The sequence below is a fragment of the Saccopteryx leptura genome, chromosome 13 (assembly GCF_036850995.1).
Source record: "Saccopteryx leptura isolate mSacLep1 chromosome 13, mSacLep1_pri_phased_curated, whole genome shotgun sequence".
In the NCBI taxonomy this organism is placed as follows: domain Eukaryota; kingdom Metazoa; phylum Chordata; class Mammalia; order Chiroptera; family Emballonuridae; genus Saccopteryx; species Saccopteryx leptura.
Window position 1 is genome coordinate 35,062,329 of NC_089515.1, and position 20,832 is coordinate 35,083,160.

The 20,832-nt window shown below is 41.8% G+C and overlaps 1 protein-coding gene across 10 annotated transcripts in view; it reads left to right on the forward strand.

Annotated features, from left to right (window-relative positions):
• The window catches only part of CPEB3 (cytoplasmic polyadenylation element binding protein 3), a 221,763-nt gene that overhangs the window by 121,221 nt on the left and 79,710 nt on the right, over positions 1–20,832 (forward strand). For all 10 annotated transcript variants that reach the window (XM_066355676.1, XM_066355678.1, XM_066355675.1 and 7 more), the window contains 2 exons: positions 12,872–13,039; positions 15,635–15,724. In XM_066355676.1, the coding sequence (XP_066211773.1) occupies positions 12,872–13,039; positions 15,635–15,724 (258 nt within the window). The remainder of the gene's footprint in view (positions 1–12,871; positions 13,040–15,634; positions 15,725–20,832) is intronic.

Genomic DNA, 20,832 nt, shown 5'->3' on the forward strand with positions numbered 1-20,832 from the left:
AGAGAAGGTGCCAGGGACAGACAGACAGGAATGAAGAGAGATGAGAAGCATCAATTCATAGTTGCAGCACTTTAGTTATTCATTGATTGCTTTCTCATATGTGCCTTGATCAGGGGGCTCCAGCCATGCCAGTGACCCCTTGCTCAAGCCAGTGACCTTGGGCTTAAGCCAGCAACCTTGGGCTTCAATCCAGAGACCTTTGGGCTCAAGTCAATGACCATGGGGTCATGTCTATGACCCCACGCCCAAGCTGGTGACCCTGTGCTCATGCTGGTGAGTCTGAGTTCAAGTTGGTGACCTCAGGGTTTCGAACCTGGCTCTGATGAGGCTTGTTTTAAATTAACACCCCACATCTCTGCAGACCAGAGTTTGGCATTATATTTTTTAAGTGATTTTATCTTTATAAATTATTCTAGTATATTAAGTATAAGAATATATGATTGGCTGTAGTTTCTAAATTCCTAAAAAAATACTCTTCCTATTTTCATGTTACTTTCTCATATCTATTTGTAAGTTTTGACTTAATTGTTTTTAGAAACCATGATCATCTTTGCATCAAATGCTGAGCTAAACACTGCCTAGATGACTTGATCCCTGCTCTTTGTAATCTGCAGTTTGATAGTTGTCGATGAAAAAGAAAATAAGAGAGAGAGAAAAAATGAATGAGTATGTGTTGAGGGGAGAAAGAGAGTACTCTAAGACTGAATGTTGACTTTCTGTAATGAGAAGTAACAGGCAGGAAATTTTTATTCCATACTTCTACTTGGTCTTCTCTTCCCAAAGCTGAAAACGAAGAAAAGTCATCTTCCTTAAATGCAGTGACCTAGCCATGTGGGATGGGGCAGGTGCACTCACATCCACTTTAGTCTCGGAAATACACTCAGTTGGGCCAACGCTGCAGAGTATAAATTTGAGGAAGTGGCAGGTTTTCCTCATGCTCATTTATTTGTGTGACCGGGGATTATATTAATGCATGACTTATTTCCTCCAAACAAAATTTAGAGTTTCCAAAAAAGCATAAAAAGTAAGGTTGCTGATATATGTTACTTTATTCTACCTATGATTAAGATTTGTAATAACTCATATTCTGTGCATTACATATGCATACATGTTAGTTACTTTAGGAATAGAACGCAAAGAGAATTATCTGTGACAGTTTTGAGATATATCAACAAGAATTAGGCCCATAGATTCTTTCCCCTCTCCTAATAAACCTGGAAAAGCTTCCTAGAATAGGTAGAATTTCAGGAACTCTTTGGATGTGGAAGAGGAAGGGGAAGCAAGACACTCTGGTTATGATATTCACCTTAAAAGAAAGCTTGGAGGTGAGATTGGCATGACCAGGTGCTTGGAAAATATATCCCTGAGTGTATGTAGGGGGGGGGCAGCTGGAGAGAAGTTGGCAATGAGATGGTTTGTGCTGCCCTCATGAATGGTTTTTAAAATAGGGTAAGACTCCTAGACACAGATATGTCAGACTTTAGAAAGGGAGTTTCATGAAACAAATAATGAAAGCCAGAGAGAATTTGGTCATCAGTAGAAGGCTTAGATGGGGAAACAGGTGTTGGAGGGTAGACTCTTCAGCAAACCAAGTGCTTCCAGTTGTGTAAGTAGTAGTAGGGAAAAAGAATTAGATGTGAAAGAATAGGATTTTAAAAGGAACACTGTACATAAAACATTTAAATATCCCATTATATTTCCTATTGATACTCCTTTTTGCTGTAGAGATGTGTTCTAGTAGACAAATGTTTGTTTCCCTGTGGAATCAAAATAACACCAAAGAACAGTAGTGCTTTCTTTCAGGATATTCTGGTTTTCACAGCTCTGATATGTATTTTCCTATACAATGCAGCCCCTGTTAGAAACTAGCCTAATGGGTAGTTTCATACAAGATCTCTGCCTCACATTTAGCAGACACCTGATTAAAATATATGTTGTGTTTTTCATTATACTTGAATTCTTTATGGACTCAGGGAGACTTTTGTCCATATATAGACATGTTGGCTGTGTGGCACTGCTCTTGATGTTCAACAGAATTTCTTAAAGAGCAGCAAGGAAGATATAAAAGATCTGTCTAAACAATGTGAATGAGTAAATACAAATAATGATTGGAGTTACTTTGCTATTGGAGTTACTTTTATAAACTGTACTTTGTATATTTAATTCATAAAAATTTATTGACATGAATGGATGACATACTTGCTAACAATGGTTGTAAAAAACTTAGTAAGACAAAATTATGTACCAAGTTGGAGTTGGATCTTTGTACCAAAGCTTGTCTAAGGGAGAAGAGATCAGTTATATCAGCGAAGCCATGGTACAAATATGCTTGCCTGCTAATTCAGACCTGGGTATATGAGCTTTTTCTTGTCTAATGGAATGGATGGTTCTAGAATGAAACATGGACAACTGAAGAAATTTCTGAGTGCTCATGATTATAATCTCTGAAATGTTAATGTTCATAATAATAGGAAATTTTAAGCACAGGACATGGTAAGAATAAGGTCACTAGTTTTTCACCTTTGCAAGAAGTTTTTCTGGGAGGTGCCTAACAAAATAATGAAGGAGGGGTCCTTGGCGGTCCACCCAAATTTTATTCATTGTTTGTGTGCTTATTCTGGGTCAGATGCTGTGCTAGACTCTAACTGTGTTCTGTCTCCCTACTGAGTGTTCCCTCTAGTAGGGGAGAGAGAGAGACAACAGACAGATGAAACAGACATTTTTATACTCGGAAGTTGTGATAAATACTAGGCAGGAAAAATGGGAGGTTCCTCTAACATTGGGTAGTTTCCACTGAAGAGATGTTATTTAAACTGAAACCCAAAAGATAGAAAGATAACTTATTTAAATAATATTTTTATTATGCCTGACCTGTGGTGGTACAGTGGGTAAAGTGTTGACCTGGAACACTGAGGTCACCAGTTGGAAACCCTGGGCTTGCCCAGTCAAGGCACATACGGGAAGTAAATACTATGAGTTGATGCTTCCCATTCCTCCCCCTTCTTTCTCTCTCCTCTCTCTAAAATTCAATAAATGAAAAATCTAAAAAAATAAAATAAAATAAAATTTTTATTATGGAAAACTGCAAACATACGCAAATATGGGATAGTTTAATGAACTATCTACCCATCACTTAACTTCAGTGATTATCAACATTTTTGCCAATCTCATTTCATGTATTTCCTGCATTTCTTTCCCTTAGAATATTTTTAAAGAAAATTTCAGACATTATAAGACAGCTATTTTAAGAGGCTTGCGGCAAAGTAGTACTGATAAATGCCAACATTGATAAACCTTGAAAACGTTATGTTAAGTGAAAGAAGGCAATTACAAAAGATCACATATTACGATTCCACTTTTATGAAATGTCCAGAATAGGCAAATCTATTGAGACAGCAAGTAGACTAGTGGTTGCCTACGGCTGAGAGGGTTTGAGAAAAATGGGGAATGACTGCTATTGGGTTAAGTGGGGAATTGTATGATATGTGAAGTATAATATCTCAGTAAAGCTGTTATTTTTAGAAAAGGGGGTGGGGCTTGACAAAAGAAAGGGCTTTGTGTGTTTGAGGAAGTTAATTGAGCCCAGAGAATGGCTGGCTGAGCTTGGAAGAGGAGAGGGGAGAGTGTGTTAAGATGAAGTTGGAGGAAGGAAGGAAATCTGATCTTGCTGGGCTTTAGCTCCTGGTAAGGATTTTGAACTTGGTCCAAGTACAAGAGGAAATCCATGAATGTTTTAAAAGCAGGGTCAAGTGATTGGATTTATGTTTTAAAAGAGCACTCTGGCTACTCTAAACTTTAGAGTGTAGTGAGAGAAGTGGGTTGTCTAGTTCAGAATGATAGTAGTAGTCTAGGCAAGAGATGATGATGTTTTAGGATAGGGTAATGGCAGTGGAGTTGGAAAGAAGTGAACAAATGGAAGATAGATTATGGATGGTAGACTCTACCCTCTTTAATGGCATTAGATTGAAGAATATAATATAGAAAGTAAATATAAAAGCTCGAAAATGATTTCAAGTTCTAGCTTGAGTAATTAACTGGGTGAACTGGGCCCACATATCGAAATGGAGAGATGAGGTTTAAGGGTAGATATCAAGAGTTCATTTATAAACAGATTCAGTTTGTGATGTGTTGGAGTCCATGGGAGTCTGAAAGACCAGAGTAACAGGCTTTATTGAAAGGAAGAAAGGAACCCTGCCGGGCACTTCTCCTGGGGGAGAAGAGCACCAGTTACAGACTAGGGGCAAGTAATATAGTGTTTGGGAGAGCCTGAGGGGATACTGAGGCAAAAGTCCTGGTGTGTCCGGAATGCTCCTCCTTGGGGGGCTTCGAGCATGTGGGTGTTGAACCAAAAGTCCTGGTATGTCCGGAGCCCCTCCTTGGGGCGGGTTGTCAACTTTTTGGAATTCCTTTGTCTCAGGGGCGATAGTCCAGTAAGGGTGAGGTCTGACAGATAAGCAGAACATCAAGAGGGCAGTTTGGAATTCACGTATCTATCATGATGCCCAAGAGATACCCACATAACAATTCCAAGAAAGATGTATTTTTATGTATTTGTCCATTAGTGTTTTATGTAAGGTTTTTGTGTAATAAAAGAAATTCTGCTGGCCCAGAGATTTGAAAAACCTCATCTAGCTCAAATCTCTCAATATGTAAATGAAATTCAGGTAAGCGATATGTCTTGGCCAGTGTTGCAGATTAAAACATAGACTGCAATCTGACTTTCTAGACTTAATTCATTTTTTAAAAAACCAAAGTGACTAATTTGTGAGCTTACTTGCAAAACTAAGATGAAAGGGGTCAGGCTTGGAATAGAACTGGGCCTGGGGGCCTTGGAGCTGCAGGGTTGACAGCAGAGGCTTTGGGGGGAGCGCAGAGGTGAGCTCGGAGCAGCATGGGCAGTCCAGCACGGCCAGTAGGCTTTTGTTTTCCATCAGAAGCTGCAGGAAGGGAAGCCTCCTGGGGAAGAGTGTCCTGGACAAGCTTTCTGTGCTTAAGTTGTGTTTTTCAGGTTTCTTATTTGGCATTTTCTTTTCTTTCTTTCTTTTTTTTTTTGTATTTTTTTTTCTTTTTTTTCATTTTTCTGAAGCTGGAAACAGGGAGAGACAGTCAGACAGACTCCCGCATGCGCCCGACTGGGATCCACCCGGCACGCCCACCAGGGGCTACGCTCTGCCCACCAGGGGGCGATGATCTGCCCATCCTGGGCGTCGCCATGTTGCGACCAGAGCCACTCTAGCGCCTGAGGCAGAGGCCACAGAGCCATCCCCAGTGCCCGGGCCATCTTTGCTCCAATGGAGCCTTGGCTGCGGGAGGGGAAGAGAGAGACAGAGAGGAAAGCGCAGCGGAGAGGTGGAGAAGCAAATGGGCGCTTCTCCTGTGTGCCCTGGCTGGGAATCGAACCCGGGTCCTCCGTACGCTAGGCCGACGCTCTACCGCTGAGCCAACCGGCCAGGGCTGTATTTTTCTGAAGCTGGAAACGGGGAGAGACAGTCAGACTCCCGCATGCGCCCGGTCGGGATCTACCTGGCACGCCCACCAGGGGCAACGCTCTGCCCACCAGGGGGCAATGCTCTGCCCCTCCGGGGCGTCGCTCTGCCGCAACTAGAGCCACTCTAGCGCCTGGGGCAGAGGCCAAGGAGCCATCCCCAGTGCCCGGGCCATCTTTGCTCCATTGGAGCCTTGGCTGCGAGAGGGGAAGAGAGAGTCAGAGAGGAAGGAGGGGGTGGGGGTGGAGAAGCAAATGGGCGCTTCTCCTATGTGCCCTGGCCGGGAATCGAACCCGGATCCCCCGCACACACCAGGCCGACGCTCTACCGCTGAGCCAACCGGCCAGGGCCTTATTTGGCATTTTCTTACAAGGATCCTTTAGCTTTGAGTCATCTCTACATTCAGGGAGTATCTTTCTAATTACTGGACCAAAAATTACATTCTGATTATTAATTGAAAATAGATATCAGAAAACCAAGCATTTGATAGAGAAGAAAGTGAAATGGCCAAGGTATAGCAGTTGAGAAGCTTTTCTCCTGCTTCTATTGAAATATTGAGCATGAATACTTTATATGGAAATATCATGAGATTTTAAAGTAGATTTATGTACTAGATACATAAGAGTATAATTTTTTGATAAGTAGCATAGCTTACTTAAAACATTTTTGTCTTGGGGGAATGTCTTCATTAAAGAAAAGAAATCAGCCTGACCAGGCGGTGGCGCAGTGGATGGAGCGTCAGACTGGGATGCAGAGGACCCAGGTTCGAGACCCAGAGGGCACCAGCTTGAGCGCGGGCTCATCTGATTTGAGTAAAAGCCCACCAGCTTGAACCCAAGGTCACTGGCTCCAGCAAGGGGTTACTCGGTCTGCTGAAGGCCCATGGTCAAGGCACATATGAGAGAGCAATCAATGAACAACTAAGGTGTTGCAACGCGCAATGAAAAACTGATTGATGCTTCTCATCTCTCTCTGTTCCTGTCTGTCTGTCCCTGTCTATCCCTCTCTCTGACTCACTCTCTGTCTCTGTAAAAAATATAAATAAATAAATTAAAAAAAAAAAAGAAATCAGAGAGATGCTAGTTAGTGAAGCAGGGCCTCTCACGGCACACAATTTGGTACAGTCTCTAAGTTTCAGTTTCTAGAAACCCATGCCCAGGAACTAAGACTCTACCAGTCATCCCAGGGGTCATTTGTCTTGGGGGAATGGATTTATGCCAACCAAATGATGCACAAATACCGACCTTGCAAGGGAACACTGTACCAAGCTGAATACCATTGTTTTAACTTATTCTGGAGATGGATGCAATAGAAATACAATTTCAAAGGCTGATTACTTGTCTACAAGTTCAAGAGTCACCGCCTCACATTAGCAAGGCACTAAATTTATTTATAGAACAGTCTTTCAGGAGCTTATAATTAGAGTATAGGAAAATAGATGGGTTTTTTTGTTGTTGTTTTTTTGTTTTGTATTTTTCCAAAGTTGGAAATGGGGAGGCAGTCAGACAGACTCCCGCATGCGCCTGACCGGGATGCACCCGGCACGCCCACCAGGGGGTGATGCTCTGCCCATCTTGCGGCATTGCTCTGCTGCAATCAGAGCCATTCTAGTGCCTGAAGCACAGGCCACAGAGCCATCCTCAGCGCCCGGGCAAACTTTGCTCCAATGGAGCCTTGGCTGTGGGAGGGGAAGAGAGAGACAGAGAGGAAGGAGAGGGGGAGGGGTGGAGAAGCAGATGGGCGCTTCTCCTGTGTGCCCTGGCCGGGAATCGAACCCGGGACTCCTGCACGCCAGGCCGATGCTCTACCACTGAGCCAACCGGCCAGGGCCAATAGATGGTTTTCAGGCTATGGAAACATCAGGTGAACCTTTTCATCCCACAGACGAGTAATTCCAACAGTATGATAAAATTCTTTTATCTTCTGTTGGTCTGCACTGGGTAAACACTACAAGTTCTTACTTTTCACTTCATTTTATTTTATTTACACTAAAAACAAGCAAAAAAAGAAAAGTCCTGTGAATCTACAATTTGTTATCCAACAATATCTTTTTTTCCTTTTTATTAAATTTATTAGGGTGACACTGGTTAACAAAATTAACAAAATTTTACTTCTTTTAAATGCCCGCTGCAGCCTGACCTGTGGTGGCTCAGTGGATAAAGCGTCGACTTGAAATGCTGTGGTCGCCAGTTCAAAACCCTGGGCTTGCCCGGTCAAGGCACATATGGGAGTTGATGCTTCCTGTTCCTCCCCCCTTCTCTCTCTCTCTCCTCTAAAATGAATAAATAAATAAAAATAATTTTTTTAAAAAAATGCCCGCTGCAAACTTTTTGTTCCATCAGCACTTCAGGGAGTCATATTACAGTCAGATTGACTAGATTATAGATTTTCCATGTGATTCCTGAGGATAGTCTTTAACTTGATTGAACCTGGATGTCTCCCAGAGCTTTTGCTACTTCACACAGTATCTCTCTCAGTGATTACCTGCTGTGGACAGACATCGATCTCCATTTCCGTGGTTCTTAAACTTGAGCACAGGAACTACTGGGAAAATTTGTTTAAAAGTGCAAATTTTCAAGTTTGACCCCACAGATACAGATTCAGATTCAGTAGATCTGAGGATTGGGCTCTGAGACATATGTTCTTAGTTCTTACCCACAGTTAGGGAAACATCATTGTGTATGTGAATTCTTAGCAGTTTCTATCCCAAGGGCCACCGTATTACTAAAGGCTATTTTACTCTACATACTACTAATAAAACAGATTTAGTTTGTAAACTTTGGAAAGTTTAAGTATCCCTAACCAATTTTTAAAAGAATCCAAATTTTTACAGTTAATTCTTGCTTTTATTTTCTTTGTCAGAATGCTCTGGGGAAGCTGTGGTCATGTTGGCCATGCAGAAAGCAAGTGCGCTTTGTTCCAGAATGTCTTGAACATTCACTTCTCCTTATTTACTGCTCCAATTTAAAACTTCCTCATCTCTCATCTGGACAGTGGCAGATTTCTTCAGACTCTCACCCCATCCCCCTCCCTGGGTGTCAGTAGCTGGTGGAGGTGATGACAGCTAGTGTAAGATTGGGGGTAGAGGAAATAATATGGTCACAGGCATCTTAGAGAATTCATTGTGACAGGATCGAAGGTGGATTAGATGTCATCCTTGACATCTTCATTTGTTTCACACTCCAGTTCTAATTCATCTCCCACTATGTCCTGCCGATTCAAGCTGTAAAATAATTCTTCAATCCAGTCAGTTCTCTCCATGTTCAATCCCAACAGCCTGATCCAGACCATCATCATCTCTCCCCTGAACTAACGGTCTAATGAGACTATACAGTAGCTGTTTAGTCTACTGATTTCTATCCTGTGCCCTACAATGCTTTCTCTAGGGAGGGAGAGTAGTTGAAGAAGAAAAAGCTAGTATTAGAGAGAAATATTAAATTTGGAAAATAGGGGAATTTCCCTTTATTTTTGTAATATAGAATATAATACTTGAACTAACAGAAGCAGTAGAAAAGGTCTCGATTTCCCAGGACGTGCTCCCATCTGTCGCCCTTGTCATGGCGGGTATCGTGTTCTAGCAGGCACTTGCAGGGCCCTGTCTCTGCATGTGCTGCTTTCTTCTCCTAGATGCTGCCTTCCTTGTCACATCTGTTGAGGACCTTATTAGAATGTGAAGATACAGTGATGAACAAGATGAAACAGGTCCCTTTCCTAATAGAGCTTACAGTTAAACGGGGTTGGGGGATGCGTTACCAAATAAAAACCCATACAGTAGTTCAATGGTCATTGGGGAAAGTGTTAAGAAAAGTGCTGTAAGTGGACAGCAGGGAGACCTTACCTAATCCTGGAAGGTCAGGGTAGTTCCACCTGAGGAAATAACTTTGCAGCTGGAACCTGAAGAATTGGTAGAAATTAACTAGAAAATTAGGGAGCTGGAAAAAGGTGTTTGTTTTGGTTCAGGGGAATACCTTGTCTTAGTGTCTGAGGCAAGGAGGAGAAATCAAGAAATTCAAAGATCTGTGTAATTGGGGGTGAGTGAACCAGAGGGAGAGTCAGCAACTATGATATAGGAGAGGTAGGCAAGGTCTTAGAGTGACAGTGATGTATTTGCACTTTATCCAGAGAGCAATGGGAAGTTACTGAGGGGCTTTAAGGGTAGTGGTGAGGCGTGTGGTTACATACTTAGATTAATATTTGAAAACGGTGACTTTGGCTGTTTGTGGATACAGAATAGAAATCAGTAGACTAAACAGCTATTAAATAGTCTCATTAGACTGTTAGTTCAGGAAAGAGATGACGGTGGTCTGGACTAGGCTGTTAGGATCGAACAGGGAGAGAACTGACTGGATTGAAGAATTATTTTACAGCTTGAATCGGTAGGACATAGTGGGAGATGGATTAGAACTGGAGTGTGAAACAAATGGAGATACCTAGGATGACTCCTAGATTTCTGGATTGCATTGGATATGGATAATAGTCATTTATACTGAGGAGGAACAGGTTGGGAGAGAAAGGTCAAAACTGCTTTCAAAGTTCTTTCTTTGCAAATTCTCGTTCTTTATTTTACTCCCACTTCTACAAGATTCTGCTCAAAACTGCCCTCCTGTGAAATCACTCTAAGGGTCTTTTGGGCCCTATCTCCTGTGGGGTAGTAAATTAGGTGTGATAAAGTCTTCCCTTAGTACTGACTCTCTATTCTATGAGTGTGTGCATGCTAATTTCTCTCACCAGACTTGATTTCTTTGTCAGGGACTTCCAAATAACAATCTTATTTGTCTGATATTTGTAGAATGTGGATAAATATGTCTTCAAGTGTTTTTTTACTGAGTTACATATTTTATTTTATTTTATTTTATTTATTTATTTATTTTTTTCATTTTTCTGAAGCTGGAAACAGGGAGAGACAGTCAGACAGACTCCCGCATGCGCCCGACCGGGATCCACCCAGCACACCCACCAGGGGCGACGCTCTGCCCACCAGGGGGTGATGCTCTGCCCATCCTGGGCGTCGCCATGTTGCGACCAGAGCCACTCTAGCGCCTGGGGCAGAGGCCAAGGAGCCATCCCCAGCGCCCGGGCCATCCTTGCTCCAATGGAGCCTCGGCTGCGGGAGGGGAAGAGAGAGACAGAGAGGAAAGCGTGGCGGAGGGGTGGAGAAGCAAATGGGCGCCTCTCCCGTGTGCCCTGGCCGGGAATCGAACCCGGGTCCTCCGCACGCTAGGCCGACGCTCTACCGCTGAGCCAACCAGCCAGGGCTGAGTTACGTATTTTAAAGAGTCCTTCATCTTAAATCCAGGTAAGGCTGGAATAATTTACTGCGAAATTTTCCCCAGCCTTTTGTATTCTAATGTGGATTGTTAAACTCTGCGAAGGACATAAGGTGTACAGTATTTTCCAGTACTGTTTAGTTCTCCCTCCTCCAGCACCAGCTGTTGTTGTGTGAACATCTGGTGTTACTAGTGTTGAGGGTAGGAGACGCTGATCGGGGTGTGTTCCCGTCACCGAGCAGGCACCTAGCGTAGATTACACGAAAAGCAAAGCTGACAGCCGAGGGAGAGCATCTCTGGATGTCGTTGGGAAGCTCATTTTGTCTATAGTTGCTGTAGAGCTATTTCCCCCCACCCTCCAAAATCAAAACAGACATCAAGAGATGAGAATTTACCATCTATTGTTTGTTCCTGTCAGGCTAAAAAAGCTAGGTGACATTAGGGGACAAATTTTGTTTTGTTTCTTTGTCACTAAGCTGGGAAGAGCCGAACAAAAAATTCTTGGTCCTTTTATTTATTAACTCCCAACATCAAAACAGTGCCTTTCTTATATACCACCTGGGTTCATAAAGTAAACAGAGTTATATTAGTAACTTTCTTTTAGTAAAGAAATAAATGTTCGGTATTTTTCTAAGGCTGTTTATACTTTGTTTCAGAGAGTTGGCTGTAGTGAGGCAGAGCCTAGGTTTCAGGAAAATAAAGACAGGATAGACGAAATGGGGAAGACACTGTTCTAGTTTTTTTTGTTGTTGTTTTTTGTAGAGTGTATGAATTTATTTTAGAGGGGAATTTTTTTTTCTCAAAAGTTTGAGTGCTCAAGACTGTTTTTAGAATGGAACCTAGTGGAAAGTTTTACCAGGAACTCCCTGACTCAAACAGGAAATATATTTGTTTTTAAACTTAGATTTTATTTTGTGATGCCAGATGGCATAATTGTGTTACATTTGTTAACAGACTCGGACTGCTGGTATCTTTTTTTTTTTTTTTTGTATTTTTCTGAAGCTGGAAACAGGGAGAGACAGTCAGACAGACTCCCGCATGCGCCCGACCTGGATCCACCCGACACGCCCACCAGGGGCGAAGCTCTGCCCACCAGGGGGCGATGCTCTGCCCCTCCGGGGCATCGCTCTGCCGCGACCAGAGCCACTCTAGCGCCTGGGGCAGCGGCCAAGGAGCCATCCCCAGCGCCCAGGCCATCTTTGCTCCAATGGAGCCTTGGCTGCAGGAGGGGAAGAGCGAGACAGAGAGGAAGGAGGTGGGGGGGTGTGGAGAAGGAAATGGGCGCTTCTCCTGTGTGCCCTGGCCGGGAATCGAACCCGAGTATCCCGCACACCAGGCCGACGCTCTACCACTGAGCCAACCGGCCAGGGCCTGGTATCTTTCTTATAGTCACATGGAGTGGATAGATGCCTTTGCTCTCTACCCTTTATTTGGCTATCGAGTCAACAAGGAGAATAATTTTTGGAGTGATACAAAATATGGTGTACATTAGTAGGGTAAAAAATGTCATAACCATATCTGTGTCTTTTCTCCCACATCTTAATATGTTTTCGTTCACCTGTTCCACCTTTTATTATTGCAGATGTTTATTTCTTGGAATGGCAAGGAAAACTTGATCATCTTTAGTCCAGCTCTCAAAGAAGTTATCAGCTTCTGTCACCAGTTTAATATTCCCTCGGCTGTCAGGGTCCATCTTTAGAACTAAACCGTTGAGGTCACCATAAAGAGCAGATAAAAATCTGAATAAAGGTTACTTTTCCATTTATTTTAAGAAATGACTGGGGAAAGGATAAATAGCTGTTGAGTACTTTTAGCAGCAGTGATAGGGACTGTATGAGTGAGATGTAGTAATTTTTTAGTAACGAAAACAGCTGCAGTATCTGATACTTCTTCCTTAGTATCAACCCAGTCATGTCTGTGCTTTACATAACCTTTATATACAAAAATGATGCTATAAACTTGTCTAGAGCTGGTAATTCGCTGTCGCTTATTCTGTTGAAAAAAGTCACCTCTCAGGATTCATTTTTTGGTATGCTTTACTCTGCACTTGACCTCCTAATAAACATTTGTTGTCCAGGAAAATAATTGTAACTGTGTAAACTCCCATGTTTGTTTCAGGTCGGTCTTCTCTGTTTCCCTTTGAAGATGCCTTCCTGGATGACAGTCATGGCGATCAGTCCTTGTCGTCTGGCTTAAGTTCTCCCACTCGCTGTCAGAACGGTGAACGAGTCGAACGCTACTCTAGAAAGGTGTTTGTTGGAGGCCTTCCTCCTGATATCGATGAAGGTACGGTGCATTCATTAACGACTTGATAAAGGCCAGGTCTTCCCTTCGTGTCGTCTGACCCTGCCTCTCTAAGGCAGCTGTAGGACATTCAAATCTTAGCAGGAGATGAGAATATTCAATAGATGGAGCAGCGGTAGATTATTTACTTCGGGTCTACTGTTTATATGTGTTTATACATAGCAGTTTCACAGCAGTCTCCTATTTCCCAGTTATTAATTTTGGGATAAATTATAAAGTAATAATGAGAGCTAACTTTTATGAAACTTCTGATAAGCCCATTATTGTGCTAGGTGCTTCACATCAAAGTATCTCACTTAATCACCATAGGTATCCTATAAGCGCATCTTGCCAACTCCATTTTATAGATGAGGAAGCTGAGAATCAGAAACAATTTGTCCAGGGCTATGTAGCAATGGTACATTTGGAACTCAAAATCAGTCTGATTCTAGAGCTTTTGCTCATGGCCATCACACCACACCATCTCATATTTAATATAGATACTTGTTAATGGTGAACCCCCTTTGCCTTTAAAAGAATGAAGACTAGTTAGAAATTTTCTTAATAAATTTTTGAGCTATTACCAGTCCCAAAGTAGGTTTTTCTCTTATGCTTAAAGCCAATTAGCACATCGTTGGTTGTCAATAAATATTTGTTGAATGGATAAATGAAACAAAATTTGTGACAGAGTTAACTTAAAGGAAAAAAACAACAGCTGTAGTTCTAGGTATTGGATCTGCTATAAAATAGTGTTTTTAATAAAACCCGTTTTGCCAGCAGCTATGACATTTCTCTAATTTATCATAAATTTCTTTTTTTTTGGTGATGAGAGAATAGTCTAAAAATAGTTTTATTTTAGTCTTTTGAAACATTTCCTTTATAGGATATGTAGTAGGTATGTATGAAAGAAACCATTGGCTTTTAACTTTTTCTTATCACCAAATAGAATTACCTACTTATTTTCCTTACTCCTCATCAAAAGAATCATAACTATTTCTAAAATGTTACCTATTAATATCCTTAGATTAATAATAATAATAATCTAAGATAAATAATCTTAGAGATTTTAGAGATTATTTTTTTACCAGTGAAAACATAATTTAATTTTTTTTTTACAGAGACAGAGAGAAAATCAGAGAGAGGGATAGACAGGGACAGACAGGAACGGAGAGATGAGAAGCTTCAATCATTATTTTTTCATTGAGCATTGCTACACCTTAGTTGTTCATTGATTGCTTTGTCATATGTGCCTTGACCATGGGCCTTCAGCAGACGGAGTAACCCCTTGCTCCAGCCAGCACTTGGGTCCAAGCTGGTGAGCTTTTGCTCAAACCAGATGAGCCTGTGCTCAAGCTGGACCTTGGGGTCTCGAACCTGGGTCCTCTGCATCCCAGTCCGACACTCTATCCACTGCGCCACCGCCTGGTGAAGCTGAAAACATTTTAAATATTCTATGTACTTTTGCCTTTTTTCTAAAAACAAAGAACATTCCTATTCTTAGAATCTTTTTTTTGGCCCTGGTCAGTTGACTTAGTGGTTTAGTGTAGGCCATCTTGTGGATGTCCTGGGTTCGATTCCCAGTCAGGGCACACAAGAGAAGTGCCATCTGCTTCTCCACCCCCCTACCTCTCTCTCTTCCCCTCACGCTGCCATGGCTCTATTACAGCAAGTTGGCTCCAGGCGCTGAGGATGGCTCCTTGGCTTTCACCTCAGGTGCTAAAAAATGGATCTGGGCCCTGGCCGGTTGGCTCAGTGGTAGAGCGTCGGCCTGGCGTGCAGAAGTCCTGGGTTCGATTCCCAGCCAGGGCACACAGGAGAAGCGCCCATCTGCTTCTCCACCCCTCCCCCTCTCCTTCCTCTCTGTCTCTCTCTTCCCCTCCCGCAGCCAAGGCTCCACTGGAGCAAAGATGGCCCGGGTGCTGGGAATGGCTCCTCGGCCTCTGCCCCAGGCGCTAGAGTGGCTCTGGTCGCAACAGAGCGACGCCCCGGAGGGGCAGAGCATCGCCCCCTGGTGGGCGTGCCGGGTGGATCCCGGTCGGGCGCATGCGGGAGTCTGTCTGACTGTCTCTCCCCGTTTCCGGCTTCAGAAAAAAAATAAATAAATAAAATAAAATAAAATAAAATAAAATAAAAAATGGATCTGGTTGCAAGGAAGCAAGGGCCCCAGATGGGCAGAGCATCAACCCCTAGTGGGCTTGCCAGGTGGATACTGGTCAGGATGCATGTGAGAGTCTATCTCTGCCTCCCCTCCTCCCCCTGAATTAAAAAAAAAAAAAAAAAAGAATCTCTTTTTTACTTGACAGGGAGGTCACCTTAGCTAATGTCAGATTTTTTTTTCTTCCTGATCCTTTATATCAAGTGTATTGGCAGTGAAGGGCAATGAATTACGTCTAGTTAGAAACACATTCTGCATGGGTAAAAGTGAATAACCAACTGTACCCCCTCAAACGACTGGTATTTTACTTGATAGGTTTGCCTTCTGTAAAAATGCTTTATAAAATTGCTCTCAAACCATTTTATATTAAAAGGCATGTTTTATGCTATTCTGTTTGCAATGGTTTTTTTCTCTTTTGCTAAGATTCCTTCTCTGTTTTGTAGATGAGATCACCGCCAGCTTTCGCAGGTTTGGACCTCTCGTTGTAGACTGGCCTCACAAAGCTGAAAGCAAGTCGTATTTTCCTCCTAAAGGTAAAGTACTTACAATGTCTCCACTGCCTGCCTGTTGGACAGCTAGCACGATAGTTCAGTAAAAGGCAGTCTTGAAACTCTTGATATATCTGTTTATTTCCCCCCCCCATTAAGAAAACATTTATTTTTATTTATTTTTTTTTTTTTTAAAGAAAACATTTAACAGATCATCTTTTTGTGTCTTACTGTTTCTACTTAGAGACTATTCTCCCAGGAGTACACTGATTATTTCATGGCGTCTATTTTATTGACAGTGAGATCCTGTGAGTCTGTTGTGAATGAGTCTCGAGCTAACTTTTAATTATTTGAGAGAAAGGATCTAGGGTTTTGAGAAATGTCAGTGATGGGAAATGAAAAGATAAAATATTTAGAGTCTTGTTTTTGGGTTTTTGTTTTTTTTAATATATATATTTCATAGCCCAGTGGTTTTATAAATCTTATAAATCCTAAACTTGGAAAACCTAGTGACTGAAGAATGACAGTATATGAAATGACCTTTGTCATGTCTGTCTCTTATGCAGCTTAGTCTGTTGATGGGATAGAGAGCAAATTAGGAAAGGGCTCTTCACATAACCTTGCTTCCCTTTTTGGTAGGCTTTTTATTATTACTAATGAGAGCATAAAAAGATATCACTTTGTTCCTAGCTTGCCACTTCCGTAGAATCTAGGGATCTTTTCTGGAGATATTAACTCTGCATATGTATCTAGATTTTTATGGAGGAGCATTTGGGTTAAAGAGAAAGTTTTCTTCTTATGTTCTCTAGTTATGTTTCAAGGATGCCTTTCATCTTAAGGAATTGTTTTTGGTATGTGTTATTGTGTAACCTCACCCACCCCTAGAAGATGGAATCAAAATACTTGTCCTTCCTCTGCCTTTTACAGGAATCAAATGAGAGCTTAACCTAGGAAAGGCAAGAGGCTTCCTTTTGTGTTTGGTTTCCTTGTGGCCTGTACTTCTCCCCACTCTCTCTGTAGCCTATGAAAACGTTATTCAGGACAGAAGGCTGTTTGTTTGCTTCTAACATACTTCTGTTCATTCTCTCCCAAGAATTTTTTTTTTTGTATTTTTCTGAAGCTGGAAACGGGGAGGCAGTCAGACAGACTCCCACATGCGCCCGACTGGGATCCACCCGGCACGCCCACCAGGGGGCGATGCTCTGCCTATCCAGGGCGTCACTCTGTTGCTACCAGAGCCACTCTAGCGCCGTGGAGCCATCCCCAGCCCCCAGGCCATCTTTTGCTCCAATGGAGCCTTGGCTGCGGGAGGGGAAGAGAGAGACAGAGAGGAAGGAGAGGGGGAGGGGCGGAGAAGCAGATGGGCGCCTCTCCTGTGTGCCCTGGCCGAGAATCAAACCCATCTCCCAAGAATTTTTAAAGTTAAAAAATTAAGTGTTGCCTGACCTGCAGTGACACAGTGGATAAAAGTGTTGACCTGAAACACTGAAGTCACCAGTTCGAAGCCTTGGGTTTGCCCTGTCAAGGCATATATGGGAAGCAACAACAAGTTGATGCTTCCTGCTCCTCCTCCACCCTCTCTCTTTCTCTTCTAAAATAAATTTTAAAAAAATTTTAAATTCAGTGTTATATTAACAAGAAAAGATAAAAATCATCATGCTGGCCTGACCTGTGGTGGCGCAGTGGATAAAGTGTCGACCTGGAAATGGTGAGGTCGCTGGTTCGAAACCCTGGGCTTGCCTGGTCAAGGCACATATGGGAGTTGATGCTTCCTGCTCCTCCCCCCTTCTCTCTCTCCTCTCTCTCTCTCTTCCCCTCTCTCTCTCTCCTTTCTAAAATGAATAAAAAAATAAATAAAAAAAAATCATCATGCTGATTATATCAGTGAAGGGGTATGTTCACCACTTTCTGGTGCATGTATGACACTATGTAAAGATGTGTTTAAAATGTATTTTTGGCCCTGGCCAGTTGGCTCAGTGGTAGGGCGTCAGCCCGGCGTGTGGAAGTCCTGGGTTCAATTCCAAGCCAGGGCACACAGGAGAAGCACCCATTTGCTTCTCTACCCCTCCCCCTCTCCTTTCTCTCTGTCTCTCTCTTCTCCTCCCCCAGCCAAGGCTCCATTGGAGCAAAGCTGGCCCAGGTGCTGCAGATGGCTCCTTGGCCTCTGCCTCAGGCACTAAAATGGCTCAGGTTTCAACAATGCCCCAGATGGGCAGAGAGCATCACCCCCTAGTGGGCATGCCGGGTGGATCCCGGTCAGGTGCATGCAGGAGTCTGTCTCTCTGCCTCCCTGCTTCTCACTTCAGAAAAATAGAGAAAGAAACAAAAACAAAAACAAAAAACATATTTTTAAGAGTAATTACCTACCTATATAGTTTTATTAATCAATGTCCCCCCAATAAATTCAGCTAACAACAATAAAAAACCATAGTCAAGGCAGTGCCAGCTCCTGACTGAATAGTGAGCTGCGTGCTGGCCCCGGGGGAGCCCTGGACAGCTTACCCAGGCTCTGGCAGCGGGCCTCTGTCTGGAGAAGAGAGATTCTGGAAAAAGTTGTCTCTGAAATAAATTTTTATTAGTGTGAAAAAAAAGAATGCTAATAATTTGTTGAATCAGAGTAGTGTTATTTCAGTGAATGAATGAGTTCACCCCACTGTACTGCATATAATATACACTGTAAAGTCACACGTATCAAAAGATATTCCTAAGAGTACTGATTGCACATGTGAATCTTGACAGTGTTATTTCCTTCTTTTTATTTATTCATTGACTTTAGAGAGGGAGAGAGAGAAACATTGATTTTGTTGTTCCACTTATTTATATTTATGTTAATGACCTTATTTAACAATCCAATTGATGATGGAAATTTAAGTTGCTTTCAGTTGTTTTCACTCATGGATGATGCTTCAGTGAATATCCTGATGCCTTTATCTTTTTGTTCTTTTCATATAAAAATGACCTCTTAGGGAGAATTTTCAGAAGTCAGGCATATGTTTATACATAGTGCCATGCTACTCTTAAAGTTCATACACATTTATATTCCCACTAATAGTACCCGCTTTACGAAAGTCGGGTTTATTGAGGGTCTGGGGATATGGCCTGTTTCAGTCTTTGCCAATCTGATGGTTAAAATACAATCGTTTGGGGACACTTTTTTTTCTTTATTGGCTATTTGAATTTATTTTACGTTTTCCCATTGCCATCTCATTTCTATCTGGAATTTATAATGGAGTAAGGCACAAGAAAGGATCCAGCTTTATTTTTCCAGTTAGCATGCTAGTCATCCCAACAGTCCTTTATTGACTCATTCATTTTTGCCTCATTGGTTTAAATCAGAATTCAGTTTTGATCTGAAGGTCACCTCTTCTATTTCTCAATGGAATGTGCAAGTTTCTCTGGACCTGCTCTGTCCAGTATCCTAGCCACCAGCCATGTGGGCTAATGATTACTTGCAATGTGACTAATTTAAATCAAAATATGCTATCAGTGAGAAATATATACTGATTTCTTAAAAATGTTAAAAGTTCTCACTAATTTTGTTTACATGTTAAAATAATAACTTTTGAAATATTGGATTAAATAGAATATATTAAAATTCTCACCTGTTGTTTTTTTTTTTTTTACATTTTTAAATGTAAATATTGGAAAATTTTTAGTTATCTATGTGAATAATATTTCTATTGAATTGCACTCCTCCAGAACAGGGATCAGCAAACTACCTGCTTTTGCAATGGCCTGCATGTTAAAGATGGTTTTTATTTATTTAAAAAAAAATTTTAATTCATTTTGAGAGAGAGAGAAAGAGAGAGAGAGAAGGGGGAGGAGAGGAGCAGGAAGCATCAACTTCCGTATGTGCCTTGACCAGGCAGTCTGAAATCCCAGGGTTTCAGACCAGCGACCTCAGCGTTCCAGGTCAACGCTTTATCCACTGCGCCACCACAGGTCAAGCAGCTTTTGTATTTTTAAGGACCATAAAAATACACACAAAGAAGAATATGTAACAGAGACTCTATGTGGTCCTCAAATCCCTTTGCAGAAAGTCTGGTGCTCCTATTCTAATCTAAAATAGCCCAGAGAATTGCTCGATTAGCTTCTGAGACATCCAGTGACAAAGAATGCAGTTTGTTTCAAAGGAAGTCTATATATTTTCAGCCCTAGCTAATTATTAAATTTTGTTTTTCTCTGGAGTCAAATGCTTCCCTGTAATCTTTATCCATTGGTCATTTGTGTCCTATAGAGTAAAACAGAATGAGTCATCATTATGACATGTATCTCATGATACTTAAGACTATCAGATTGTTAAGTCTTCTCTTTTCCAAGTTAAATATTTTCACTTCTCTTGGTCATACCTTACACCTAATGGTTTCTGGGCCACCATGCTTCTTGTCAACCTTTTCTATGTATATGTCACTTTTAAAATATCCTACTTAAATTTATTACCGAAAATTGAAGAAAGAACATTTGGATTGGTCTGAGCAGTATAGAGTTTCACAGCACTATAAACTCAATGGTTTTTGGTACAACACCTATATAATGGTGTAATAATAATAGAATTGTAGAGCGTTCGAACTGGTGCCCTTATTTTACAGCTGAGGTAAATTTGAAGATTGACCAGTGATAGCCAAGCCAAGAAGAAAATCTGGCTCTCCTGATTGTGGTCCTCAGAGAGCAGGTTGTATTTCTGGGGATTGGGGTCAAGGAGAAGAAATAATTATTATACCGTTGGTTCCTGTTGTGTTTTGCTCTTAGCTAACGTTTGAAGGTTGACCTATTTGGGAAAGACCTAAAGAAATCTGGTGTTATTCCAAAATTGAAGTTAACTTTGAAAGCCCATGCCCATTGCTTTGAATGTTGGGGACCTCGCAGTAGTTCACCCCAGACGATTCTGTGCCTTCTTAATAATGCTCCCTTGTGCTTTTTCTACTTTAACTTAAATTCCTTAGGTTTTAATTCAGGCTTGTTCCTTCTTGGTAATGCCCCTTTTTCCAATTGTACTTTTCTTTAGGTCATCTTAGGTAGGCTTTCAGGTACAGTCTGTTTGGCTGTACATTTTAGGCTTATGTGTAAGTAGAGAGGAAAACATGAACCATCCACTGCAGTTTCTTTGGCCTCTTTCTTAGAAATTGTATGTCTAATAAACAGAATTATTCATT